Here is a 13,415-nt window from a genome sequence, read left to right on the forward strand (position 1 = left end):
CCCGGCCCGCTGCTCACCTCCAGTCAGGCCACCCGGGGCGGCGGCCCTGCCACACAGGATCACAGCGAGCCGCCTCCCCCGTACTTGCCCTTCGGAGCAGGTACCCCGCCGCAGTTACGTAACTGCGTGCAGCTATTTCCAGTCTGTACCCCCCCCCCACCTGGGCTCCAGGAGGCAGGGAGCGAGGTGCCTCGGGCACCCGCTGGCCCGCCTTCTCTGGCCCGGGGCGCCGCAGACGGCAGAGCCTTGAGTGTGCAGCCCTTGGGACCCGGCTCTCCCGAGGGACCTGCTGGACGAGGGGCCACCAGCAGGAGCTGGCTCGTGAGCGTGAGAAGCCCCACCACTGGCTGCCGTCGGCACGAGGTGCCCCGCGACCCGGACAGGGTTGGTGAGAAGACAGGGTACGCTTTGAATGCCGAGTCCCACAGGACTAGCTGGACAACAGGAGGATGGTGAGGGAGAGAGGAAGGGTCGAGGGCGACTCCCAGAACGCTGGCCTGAGGAGACGCGCGGATATCAAGTGCTCCACCGCCAGGCGGGGAGCAGCAGGCTTGAAGCGGCGCATGATCTGTCTGTGACTTAGGTGTGAAGTGCCCGCAAGCGGCTCCAACAGGAGCAGAGGAGAGGCTGCCCAGCGTGGGCCCGGGGCGCAGGCATGCGGTGGGGCTGCGTGGTGCACGGACAGAGCAGGACGCGTCTCGCCCGACATAACAACTTGCCCCAACCGCACCTGTGTGCTGGGGCGCTCCCGCCCTTCCCTCGCCGCCCCCCCCCCCCCCGCCACGCTCAGGCCTGTCAGGTGCCGGCCGTCCTGACAGACAGCAGCATAGAGAGATGTACAGAGCAGGGGCCCTCAGCCCATGTTCTGGCCCCTGCTGGCCCTCCGGACCCCACCTCAGAAGAATGCTCGGAACGCAGGAACTGCGTCCCAGCACACTCCGGAGCCCGCACAAGAGCGACGCGCGTTTCCCTAGCAAATCACTAAATGACCAGACCTGGACGCGGGGCTGGGCCCCACCTCTGGAGCGGTGCTGAGCACAAAGTTTACTGCCAGCAGCTCTGCTCTCCGCTGGTGACAGAGCCACAGGGGCTCCTACCCCCACGACCTTCTGCAGACCGGCACGCGGGAGGCCCAGACTCCTGTGGCGATTCCTCCTTATGCGTTTCCTAAACGGGTGACACTGGCGCCTTAGTGGTGTGGCTCAAAATAAAAAACTCAACACTCTCTTGCTTGCTTGTTTTGTCTTAAACATCCTGGAAGGGTGTCTGAGAAATCTGATAAGGTGGCTTCCCAGCAAATCACCCTCCTGCCGGGGCCACGCCCCCTCACCAAGTCTCCCCTCTCTGGCCGGCAAGCGCAGGGACGGCACAGGCTCTGACAAGCCTGGCAAGAGTCACTGGTGTCATCAATTCTGCAGTTAAAAGGAACAAAAAGACGAGCTGTCACAACCGCAGGCATTGGTCTGTTTTTATGCCAAGTGTGATTCCAAAAACAGCTGAAGATATTAGAGGAAATTAGTAGTAATGTGGACTAATACCTTCTGCTGTTTACAGAAACAGCGACCAGAAGCACAGAAATTTAGATCTTAGAAGTTACACGTGGACAAGTTAAAAACATAACTTACCAAAAAGCTATGTCAAAACTTGAGTGCACCAGAGGCCCCAGAAACAAGACACTTTCATCTTTTCAAAGATAACACACAAGCAGAACGTAAGTTCATCCTGAAAACGGCGTGACCCCCGGCTCGGCAGCACCGTGGGACTCGCACGGGTGCGGACCGCAGAAGCCTGCTGCAGTTTCTTTCAAATCTAAAAATAAAACCTTGGGACTGCCCTATTAATGAGTCTAGAAAATGGATGCCTGTTTTGTGGAACGCTTTCCCAAACACAGAAATAAAAATATCCCCCCCTCGCTTGACAGGCCCAGCGGATGTAAACACCAAGCAGATGTCGGTCCTCCTCGCTCCCCAATTCCATCCTCCCTCAGGGCGCCGGCGGGGCTTCCGTTGTAAAGACGTTTCTGCAGCACGAGCAGACATGGCACATGAATGGAGGTGCGTGGGGAGCAACACAGACCAGGCGCATAAGCCGAGGGGTGTACACGGAGCCAGGTGCAGAAGGCAACAGCGGCTGGCAGCCCGAGAACTGACAGACGCTCAAGGACGAGGCATGGTCACACGTGGAACATCAAGCTTGCATGGGGAGCACCCCAGCACCTGCAGGGGTGGGCTACCTAGGGGAGGCAGGACGCGAGGGCCTCTGTGGGCTGGGACTTCGCTGGCACTGGCGCCACGGCGTTCCCTAAAAGGCGCTGAGGTGGGCAGGGCCGGCTGCGAGCATGGAGCCGGAGGCCTGTGGGCGGGCAGAAGGGTCAGGAAGGCCGGAGGGTGAGCAGAGGCACGCAGGGAGGGGGCAGGGGCCAGAGCTGTGCAGCTTGTCATCGGGGAGGCCCTGCCTGTCGATGAGAGGAGCGGGCTGGCTGATGGCGCTGCCCCTGGCAGCGGAATCCCAAACAAACAGCGAAGAGAAGCGGGGCTCTGGTAGACTCGCCCTCCACGCCCACTCCCGCCCTCTGCTCAGGGTGGAGAATTAGAGAACGAAGCACAAGCGTGTTGGATGGGACCTGACAGCAGGAGGGAAAGGCAGCAGGGAGTCGGCTCAGAGCCAACGGCCCTGGGGCCTCAAGGGGCAGAGGGAACAGGACCTACAGCCAGCAGGGCCCTCGGGGACTGCTGTGCCGGACATCCTGCCGCCCCGAGGGCCGCTCCTCTCATCTCCACACTGCACTCCTCGAACCCAGCCCAACAGTGCTGTCAGCAGAGCCTCTGCGCAGGCTGGCGGCCCCCAGGCAAACATTCTCGGGACCAGCTAACGTTGCCTGACGGCTCAGGTACAGGGGTGGGGGTGGGGTGGGGGGGGACTCGTCAAAGAAGTCTCTACCCCCCCCCCCCCGGACTGGGGTCACACCCCTCCGATGCTGATGCGGCGCGCCCTCACTGGCTGGTCCTCACCATCACTGGACGAGCCCTTGGGAAAGGAATGGCCGGTCTGTCTGTACGTCGCTTTCGACCAGAAGATCACTTCGGGTGGAGACGGCCCTCGGCGCCGCGAACACAGCGGCACTCGGGGCGCACAGGTCAATGGGGCAAGTGTGGCGTCCAAAGAGCCGAACCAGCCCAGAGATGAAGCCCCGGCAAGCTGGTCCTGAACACTTCGCAGGCCTGGCTTGCGCACTTCAGTCCAGCTGACTGGAAACACTGGGGCCGGGCACCAACCCCCGCACACTTGAGAATCCATGTATGACGTCTCACTCATCCAAAACTTAACTCCAGTCGTCCCTTGGAATCCACACAGGATTGGTTTCCGGACGGCCCGGACGGCCCCCACCCCGAAGTCCCACAAAGCTCAAGCGCCTTAGAATTGGCCCTCTGTCTGCGGGAATGCGGAACCCGTGGGCGTGGAGGGGGGGTTGGCTGTATTTAAGGACAAACCGCATATCAGGGCATTCACACTGTTCAACAAACCCTCGTCATTCAAGGTCAACCATACAAATGAAGCCGAATGTCCACCAGCTAAGGGAGAATCTTCAATGCTGAGTCCCAAGGAGTCCCCTGCAACCAGGAACAGCACCAGACCAAGAGAAAACGCTCCATTTTCTTTAAGACCCACATACAAGGACTGGCTGAAGCTCCCTTCACAAAGTAGCTCTGCCTCACAGGCTCCGCTCGCACGAGGTCAAGTGTGACGCAACAGACACTTCCAAAGTTTTGCTTCCTAGTACTAACTGCTAAAAAAAACCTGTTTCTTTCAAGCCTAATTACCAGATCACCCTTGATCTGGCTAAAATGTCTATTCTCCCTGACCCAGCACGTCCCAGCTCTAGGAATTTCTCCTACAGACAAACTTGGCCATGAGCAAAATGGTATATGTAAAAAGAGCACTGACTACAGCATTAATGAAATAAAACCCACTGGAAACATACACTCCCAGCAATGGCAAAGTGTCACACAAATGATGACACCTCTATGTACTGGAGTACTCGTCCAACCCTAGAGAAAAAAAGATACAGCGCTACAGGGACTGATGCCAACCAAGCCCCGAGACACATTAAGAAGAACAAAGTGCACTGCTGTGCAAGGGATTCTGCTGTTCGTGTAAACCCAGAAACACATACGAGAGAATACACACTAGGAGCTCTCTGGAATAGTCAGTTTCCCAGAGACAGAAAGGAGGAAGGCAGGTGCCAGGGGCTGGAGAGTTAGTGTTTAAGGCGGGCAGCCTCTGGAGACAGATGACGGCGACGGTGAATGTCGTCAAACCGTACATGTAAAAATGGCTACAATGGTAAGTTTTATGTTAGGTATAGTTTAGCACGATTTAAAAATTCTACGCACCCCACACATATATAAACATTAACAAGAAACTGATGGTGGTGGCTGCGCCAAGGAGAGACCCTTTGCCACACCAGCTTTCACGCCATCATCTTCATTTTCTACTAACTACTCAAAAACTCATTTAAAAAATACCAGCCTTCGGGCCTCCCCAGTGGCGCAGCAGTTGAGCGCTGGGCTACGAAGCTGTCCGCAGCCTCTGCAGCGCTGGTTCCATCCCTGGCCGCCGGTGAGGGTCCCACATGGCGCGACGGACCTCTCCTGCCGCCCGCTGCTCCCCTCAGCAGTGTCCTTCGGTCCTTCTGCCTGCTCTGCTCCCCGCTCTGGCTCTGGTGAATTCTCTCACCCTCCCGCCGCGCTTCTGACTGTACCCAGTGCTTGTATAAAAAAAAAAAAAAAAAAAAAAAACAGCCTTCTAGAAGAAGGCTTTTTCTTAATCACAGTCACTCACAGCCCTTCTTTAAGTAAATAAATATTTTTAACCCCTATCAAGATGCCACTTCCGTCTTGAGGGCATTTATTAATTCTAATGATGCAAATTGCAAAAGTTACACTTGTTCCCCTAAGAATATATTTATCAAAAGTCTGCCTTTATTTTTATCAGCTATGACAGAAAAGCTCCAAAATCATGATGGAAGAAAATTACCATTTTTATCACTATGCAACTTTTATTCCATCAACCAAGCTAACTGAACATAGAACTGTTTCAAGAGCAAAAAGCCCTCATGGTAACTCGAGACAAAAACCAGCCTGTACCGCCGACATGAGTGAGACAATTGCGCTTATGCTGCAGTCTTCCCTGAGGCTCTAGCTTGTTTCGTCGGAACTGAAAACTCACCCCACTCTGGATTCCTCCTCGTTTACCTACAGCCCACTCTTGAAAAGATCCACTGTTTTCTTGAGTTTTTTTGGAATGAGCACTGTCGTCACTGGTATCCCCACCTCTGTAGCCCCACCCCAATTATGAGAAGGTGCCCTTGCGGGGCTCAGCACTGACCTGGCTCACTCAAAGCAGGGGCTCAAATATTTGTTGGGTAAATGAATAAATGATGAGCTGCTGACAGGTTTGCCATCAAGAAAGAAAAAAATTCCGGAAGGAAAAAGCACTACTTTGTTCACTTGAAGTCAGCATATGGTAAAGGTCAAGGCCAGACGACTGGTTCACCACGTGGCTCTTAGAGAATGGACGAAGCAGGCATGAAACCTCACCCGCCCCAAAGTTCAAGCCAAAAACATAGGACACCTCACCTGTAAGGTATCAAACATGTGTGCGTAAATATAGTACATCAAGTTTCTCAGGAAGAAAATACTGGCAAATACTGATGTGCACTTAGAGCAGGAAAGGACTAACTACAAGAGCAACAGAAGAAACCATGACTGAAATTTCATCTCAGAGTCAAGCTATGTAACAAAATGGGGAAAATACCTGCCCGACAAAGGATACCCTTCACACGTCAACAGTGCTGACAAATCCACTTAAAGAGAAACACCCTGGAGGGAGAACGAAGGCAGAACATGAGGTTCAGCCTCAGTACAACCCGAGGAGCACCTGTGGAAAAGATGGGCACCCAGTTCTGGGAGGGCACAGGAAGTCGCACTTTCTCAGGCTGTCGGGGGCACTGGGGTAGCCATCTGGGGGTGTGATGTGCTGGCACCCACCAGCAACTCCACGTCCGGGCAGCCGCTCTTCCCCAAGGCTGGCCCACGAGGCAGTTCGAGCCCGTAGTGTGCTTAACATTGGGGGAATGGGGAGACCGACGGGGGGGGGGGGGGGCGGGCAACACATGACTGCAAGCTGGCAGGAGGGCATGCTGCTCGCTCAAAGAAATGAGGCCACATCTGAAGAACCCACACCCCGCCGGTCAGAAGCAGGGCTGTAAACCAATGTCACCACAATAAAAATGATACCAAAGGTGGAAAAAAGAAGAAAATGAGGCAGAGACAAACAGATCAGAGGAAAAAAGGCAGAGCATGCACAACACCTCCTGGTTTTCCACCACCAAGAAGATTCAGAGAGACCCACACTGAGCTGTGCACAGAGGCTGCCCGAGACGGTGGGGCCGAGCGGACCGAGGAACTTCCATTTTTTGACTTGATATACTTTGAAATGGTTTGAATTTTAATAAAAGCAGTATCATTTTTATAATTTCATGAAAGGGAAAGAAACACAGTAAGATATCAAGCGCTTTTCCAGTAAAGACAAAGTCTGTCCTTTGGGAATTTCCTTAAAAGTTCCTTGAAGCTCAAATGGCTGAGCCTTTCCCACTTACACACAAGAAGAGATGTCTTAAAACTGCTCCCTGTTACACGTCTTAGGAAGAACTGGAGCGTCACTGCCGCCTGCTTTACAAAATCATTCGGAAGCTGAGGAAGACGACAAAGAAGTCCACCTCCCCCAGCCTGACAGGTCCCGGAGGAAACCCATTCACTGTCCGCACGCTTCCTGAGACGATGCACAAAGTGGAGGCCACATGACTCCCACCAGCACAAAGAATGTCCTGTCAGCAGGGCCCAGAGCACACCCTGCAGCCAGCAACTGGGGAGAAGCAACTGGAGCCACGGCCGCAGCAGCGGAGCCCAATGTGGGCCCGGAGGTGGCCCAGCGCCCCGCTTCCCGCCACAGCTTCTCTCCTCCACCCACAGCCAGCCAGCCGTGGAGGCCGGGGTGGGCTGGCTGTTATGGGTGCCCGGACAGCGTGAGCGTGAGGTGGTGGAAGCCACCAGAGACGCAACCAAGGTCTACTTGGGGCTCTCAGCTGGCACCACAGTGGCAACAGATGGGTAAGGGCGCTTTTTTCCCTTGGGAATAGGCACAGGTTCAATTACACCACTCTGCCATACCAGACAAAATGTCTGAAATCCAGGTGTCAAAACACCAAATGTGGAGTGACCCTGATTTTAAAAAAGCTTGAGATGTGGCGCCCTGGATGACTGAGCCATTAAGGAACCACTGGTTTTTCCAAAACTAAACCCCGCACCATGGTGCCCGAGTCGCCCCACGTGCGGCTGGCAGTGCGCCCGAGTCAGGCCTCGGATGGCCGGGCTCCTCGGCATCTCAAGAGGCGTCTGCTCTGCTCGAGTCTGCAGAGCCGGCAAGCCCGGGCGCCCGAGGACTGGCAAGCATGCGCCGCTGGCCGGGCCCCGTGGTGCCGTGACAGCTTCCGGGAGGCCCTCCGTCTAGGGGGCCGCGTGCCGGCCCCGCTCTGAGAACACACCACCGCGCTCGCCACCGCCACCCAGGAAGACATCGACCCGAAAGCAAAGCGCACAGAGCCCCACTGAAGAGCGCCAGGCGCCGGGGCGGCGTTGGGTGAGGAGCTCAGCTGATCTGCTCCAAGGTGAACCGAAGCCGCAGACCACCAGTTCCGCTCTCATCTGACCCCGCCCCTGGGTCGCGCTGCGGCCTCCGAGGGCCCTACCCGGACTGACCTTGCAGGGCTCAGGGAAGTGACTTTTTTTTATTATATGGCGCAGTTTGGCACACTATGTCTTTAGTCCTTGGGGCACGTGTGTACTGTCCAAGCGTAGAGCTCTTTTTTTTCTTTCTTTTTTTTTTCTTTTTTAAAAACAGATGGCCAAACCAGGACATATACTAAAAAAAAAAAAAGGAAGCTTACTTACCTGAGCCCTAACATCCCAGCTACCATGGAATCCTGGTGGAGCTGGTCTACAGAAGCAAGATGTATTCTGGGGAGTCACATGTCACATCAAAGCAGGAACTGGTGAGTCTGTATTTTTATGGAGCCTAAAACAAAGAAAATCGTAAGTTGAAAGCCCCCATTGAGCTGCACGACCTTTTTCCCAGGGCTAGTTGGGACATCTCGAAGATGAACATAGGCCGCGCTCTACGCTAGCTCCCAGCTGGCCCAGCTAGAAACAAAGTGCACTGCAGACTGCTGGCATGGAACACATGGCACGGACACGAGGAAAACTGCATGCGTGTTAGAATCCACGTGATCACAGGTCTCGTCCCCTCTGAGGGACACTACCAAGCACACGGCAGTGGCGACCTCTCGTAAGTGTTTCTCGCACCATGTTGTAGAGAAACACTTAGGGAGAGAGCACATGTTCGTGAGAACACGCAGCAGGGAAATGTCATCCCCGAGAGCACGCGCGCGGTCCCGAGGCTGCCTGCCTTCTCCTGCAAGCAGCTGAAGCTGCAATGAGCGGCTGTCACGACACGGAGGAGCTGCTTTAACCCTGAGAGGGAAAAAGCAGCGCTGGGAAGCAAGCGCCGAGGAGAGGCAAGGCCGTCCTCGAAATACGAAAGTCTGTCTCAGAGCAATCACTTTGAAGCCTCTCAGCCGAGCAGATGGCAATGTTCAGCAGAGCTCTTAGTTGGATAGTTTCCTTTCTGCTTTTGAACACAGGTTCAAAAACGAACTTTTGCCGTTACATTTTTCATCATGACGATAACCATCATTTTCTTGTTACAACCTAAACTGGCCCAGATTAGCTAATCCCAGATACCGTGCTGGCCCGAAAAAAGAAAAAAAAAAAAAAAGCCCCGCGTGTACACCTGAAAGAGACGCTTCACACAGTTACTCGTGCACTCAAACACAGAGCGAAGGCGACACCCCCCGCGTGTCCGCGACCAAGGCACGGCCACCACGATGGTGCCTAGAATTACCTGCTCAGGTGCAGCGAGCGCTTAGAATCCCCTCCGACACAGAGCCCCGGAGTACTCTGGAATCGCAGAAGTCAGGTAACAGTATCACCCACTTAGCTGTGTCATAAAAATGGAACTGGTGTCCTGGCTGGGAGGCCCTCAAAAAGTTACAACTACTTCTCCCAGCCACATTTTTTTTTTTTCACTTGAAACTGAAGCAGCTGGACCTTCCGGCTCTGAAAGTTTATGATCTTTCATTAACTCAAGTTTGGGTTTAAAAAAAAAAAAAAAGAAGAGCCAGAGAACGAGAGCAGTGAGGAGAAAACCCAGCACAGCAGCGCTGTGTGGGCTCCTGTCTACGCGCCCCAGCTCGTAGGCAAGGAAGATGAGGGAGCCCTTCCTGAGGCCTGCTGCAGGCCAGGCTTCTGAGTAACTGCGAAACAGCCACTCGCCAGGCTGAGGACACAGTCCCGTGCCAGCAGGCCTGACCCAAGTGGGCCCCCCTGGCTTAAAGACCAACCAAGGTTAGAAATGCCCTAAAGGACGAGGCTTTCTTTCTAACAGAATGGTTCTTTTTACTATGGGAATGGAGATGCCGGCAGGCCCCCAAGCCCCCTCCGCACACACCATACCTACCATCAAAGTGCTGGGGCCAAGTGTGTAAGCAATGGCATGCACATCAAGCTTTCCAGAGGAAAAGGCTCCTTGCAAGAAAATGGCAGGAGAGAGCAGGTAAAGGCTGATGAGCACAAGTTTTGTGACAGAAGCCCAAGGAGGAGGGGCCTGCTCACATCTGTCCCGCCTGACAGGCACAGCGGTTTCACTGGAGAGGGCTGGCACAGAAGCGCTGAGGACAAGGTCCTTCTGCTGGAGCAGAAACATGCTCTACCCAAGAAAAAAGTTTGTGTCTGTCCATTACACGAGGCTGGTCTGCACACATGTCCCATACGGCAGAGGGGGTAAAACTGGCAGGTGTCCTGCCACCCTTCCAAGAGCGCGCAGCCGCCTGAAGCCTGTGTTTTACCCACTGTGTGCGAAAGACACTAGTCAGGACAAATGTGCAATGCTGCTGTGATTCTCTCCTCCTCATGGATAACTTAAGCAGCCTGCTGGCTCATGACAGCACCCTAAGCGACCTAAGAGTCCCACAAATAATAATCACCTTTTTTTCCTTTGAAGATTAGATACCAAATCACATCCTTTATCATGCAAATAGTCCCGGGCAGGTATTTAGCTCTGGAAAGGGACTTGAGTTAGGAACTACAAATCTTTGATCCCAGCTTGCCCCACTCCAGGTGAAGAAGCCAGATCGCTCCAGCTCCACAGAGAAGAGAAGGTGTGAGGAGCAGGTGGGGACAAGCTGACATGGGACAGACTCACGGAGCCAGCTTCTCTTTGAGACTCTACAGCTGCCCCCCCCCCCCCCAGGCTGGCCTCGCAGCGAAAGGGCAGGCAAGAGAAACAATGACTGGCTGGAAATCGCCAGCAGAATGCAAAACTGCATCCTAACACAAACACACGAACAATACACGACCACACAAACAGCACACACAGGTAGGTGTGACAGGCCAGCGCTAGCAAGAAAGCCACATGAGGTTTCTTCACGCTGTCAGGGTATTCTAAGCTCAGATGCCATCAGGCACGCTGCAGAGAAACTACACTCTGGAAGGTGCCTGTGTTGGGAAGGGCTGAGGCAGGACAGACAACTGACTGGAGGGGCACCGGGGGTGGAAAACGCACTCCATCGAGGCCAAACAAAGCATCCTGTCGCCTCACAGTGTCACGTCTCGGCTGAACTGTACAAACCTCGTGGTCTTCGTCAAGTGAGGCCAGCGGGTGTGAAGGGAAATACCCAGAGACCAGCCTTTCTAGCTGGCACGCCACGCACAGGCGACTGTGGCGCTCTCTTCCATCAACCGCACTTGCACACAGACCATGCCTAGACCAAGCCAGGGTTTTGACATGTCCAGGTAAGACAATAAAAGAAAGTATTCTCTAGGCTTCCTGCTTGGGTGCCTGAAGCAGAAGTCCTAAAAAAGCACATAAATCAGCCTATTTCCCTGAGCCCCTGCTGCAAATTCCCATGAGACCTAAAAAAATCCAGACCTTTTTTTTTTTTTTTTAAAAAGCAAGGATCCAGCATATCTGAAAAGACCCAAGAGGTCAGCTCATTTCATTGCTAACTGAAACTGCTGAGCTCCAGATGAAAATCCCAGCCACGAAACCCCAATTTCTCCAGAGTAGTAATTGTGTGCTAATGGTGAACTTCACCATCGAGGCCCAAATATGCTTCGTTTTTCTACTATAATGGAATGTCTAAAACCTGTGAGAGTACTAGCAAGCCTGAGCCACTAGCATCACACCCCGGTCAGTGTGGTTCCACAGTCACCCATCATGCCCTATATTCCACCCTACCTCTCACAATCTGGGGTGCTGATCCCACACAGTGAGTGGCTCTGCAGAGCCCATTCCTGTTCCTGGAAAAAGCCAGAAACATACATCTGCTTGACCATGAGTCAGGAACATCACTTTGGTGGTGGAGCTCATGTTCGCTGTGCCCAGCCCTCAGCAACAAACTCACGCGGGAGCTCCCGCTAACGAGGCATCCAGGGCAGGCCCCCCGCTCGGGTCCACAGTGAACAGTGTCAGCACGGTCTCCCCTGCTAGAGCCGCCTTCTCAGACTCTTCACCATGACCTGAAGTCTTTAGCACAAAACCCAAGAGGCTCGGCCACGCCACAGAAAAGTCACCTGAGTCTCAGTGTGGGTGATTCAGTCACCACCCAACTGAAAAGAGAATCGACTTGCAGAGACGAGAGACAGGAGCACAGCGAGGCCGTGGACTTGCCCCATCTGGTGCCGTCGATCTCCAGCGGGGCGCGCTCCGGGACTCGGGGAGCCCGGCACACATTATGTCCCACTCCACTTATGTAACTGGAAGATCGCCGGCGAAGGAGGGGAGGCTGGGATGGCGCTCAGATTCTGGGGCCACGGCACCCCCAAAGGCCCTGGGGCGCCCTCCCCCCAAGAGTCTCGAGTGCCGCGGGACACGCAGTCCCCTACCCACGGCTCCCGGTGGGAACTGTAACTGCCTCTTTGGGATGAGTTGCGGGGCCGGGAGCACAACGTCTCGTGCCCTCGGTGGGTGCGCACCAGTTCCCACCTCCGGATTCCCGCTGAATGGGAAGGAGGTGGAGGGGCGCCTGGCTCGCCGTGGGGGCAGAGTCACGGAACTGGTGAGGAGGAGGGGGAGGCCCAGCCCCGAGATGGGGGTGAGCGCGCAGGAGCCCTTGTGGCGCACTCTCCCGACGGGAGGCGGACTGCGCACGCGCGCCGGTGGGGGGGCCGAGTAACGGGAGAGGGGGCGCGCGAGGGAGGGAGGGAGGGGGAGCGCGAGCCAGGGAGAGGCCGGGGCCGCGGGCGCGCGACGGCGCCGCGGACCAGGAGCCCCGGGAAGGGCACGACGCGCGCACAGTCCCGACAGCCTAGGCCACGGCGACGGGGGCGCCCGCGGGCCGGGGGCCGGAATTTGCGCCGCAGGCGGGAGGGAGGGGGCCCGGGCGCAGGCGGTCTCGGGCGCCGAGCCCGAGGCCCTCCGCCCGCGAGCGCGAGGACGGGCCGCGGGGGGAGCCGTCCCCGGCGGCGGCCGCGGGAGGGGGAGGGTAGAGAGGAGGGACGCCATCCGCCAGCCGTGTCGCCCGACCCCCGGGCCCCTCCCGCGCCACGTCCCGCCCCTGCCCCCCGCCCCCCGGCAGGGGTTCCCGCCCGCGGCCGCGGCGGTCCCACTCACAGTCTCTCCTCCTCGCCTCCTCCTCCTCCTCCGCTCGGCGCGGCGGCGGCGGCGGCGGCCATTTTCCGGACGGCTTTTACCACAGCCCTCTCTCCGAGAGGAGGGAGCGCGCGCGCCGCCGACGCCGGGACCCCGCACGGCCGACGTCGCGCCCCGCCCTCCCGGCCGGCCTGCGTGCAGCTGCACCTGCGCGCCCTCGCCCCGCCCCCGGGGGGGGCGGTGCCAGCCAGCTTGCTATTGGCTGGGGCAGGCGGGAAGGGGCGGGGCCTCACCGGCGACACCGACCATTGGCGGGAGTGCGTGTCGATTCCGACCCGGGAAAAGGGGGCGGACCCCTCCGAGGGCCAGCGATTGGCTGCCGTCTGCCGTCACTTGGGGAAAAGAGGCGACTTGGGCGCCGAGGGGCTGGTTTAGTGGGCGGCATTTGAATGTTAGGGATTAATGGGTCCTTGAGGATGCTGGGGCAAGTGGAGGCCTAGGCTCCGGACGCCTGTTGGCGCCGCCCTCCGGAGTTGTTGACCAGCTCTTCAGCAGCGCGCCCCAGGAAGCGTTTCCCCGCACCCGCATCTTGTCAATATCACCACCTTCGGAGGGAGCAGCAAAGTTGCCTGCCCTGGAGCCTGACG

General features: G+C 56.5%; 1 protein-coding gene across 1 annotated transcript in view; it reads right to left on the bottom strand.

Moving 5' to 3' along the window:
- Positions 1–12,866, bottom strand: part of MECP2 (methyl-CpG binding protein 2) — a 46,258-nt gene extending 33,392 nt beyond the window's left edge. Inside the window, exon 1 of the mRNA XM_084258684.1 lies at positions 12,790–12,866. Within this exon, the coding sequence (XP_084114810.1) occupies positions 12,790–12,851 (62 nt within the window). The 5' untranslated portion in view covers positions 12,852–12,866. The remainder of the gene's footprint in view (positions 1–12,789) is intronic.
- Positions 12,867–13,415: the final 549 nt, after the last annotated feature.

Source organism: Talpa europaea (genome assembly GCF_964194135.1).
Source record: "Talpa europaea genome assembly, chromosome: X".
Lineage (NCBI taxonomy): Eukaryota > Metazoa > Chordata > Mammalia > Eulipotyphla > Talpidae > Talpa > Talpa europaea.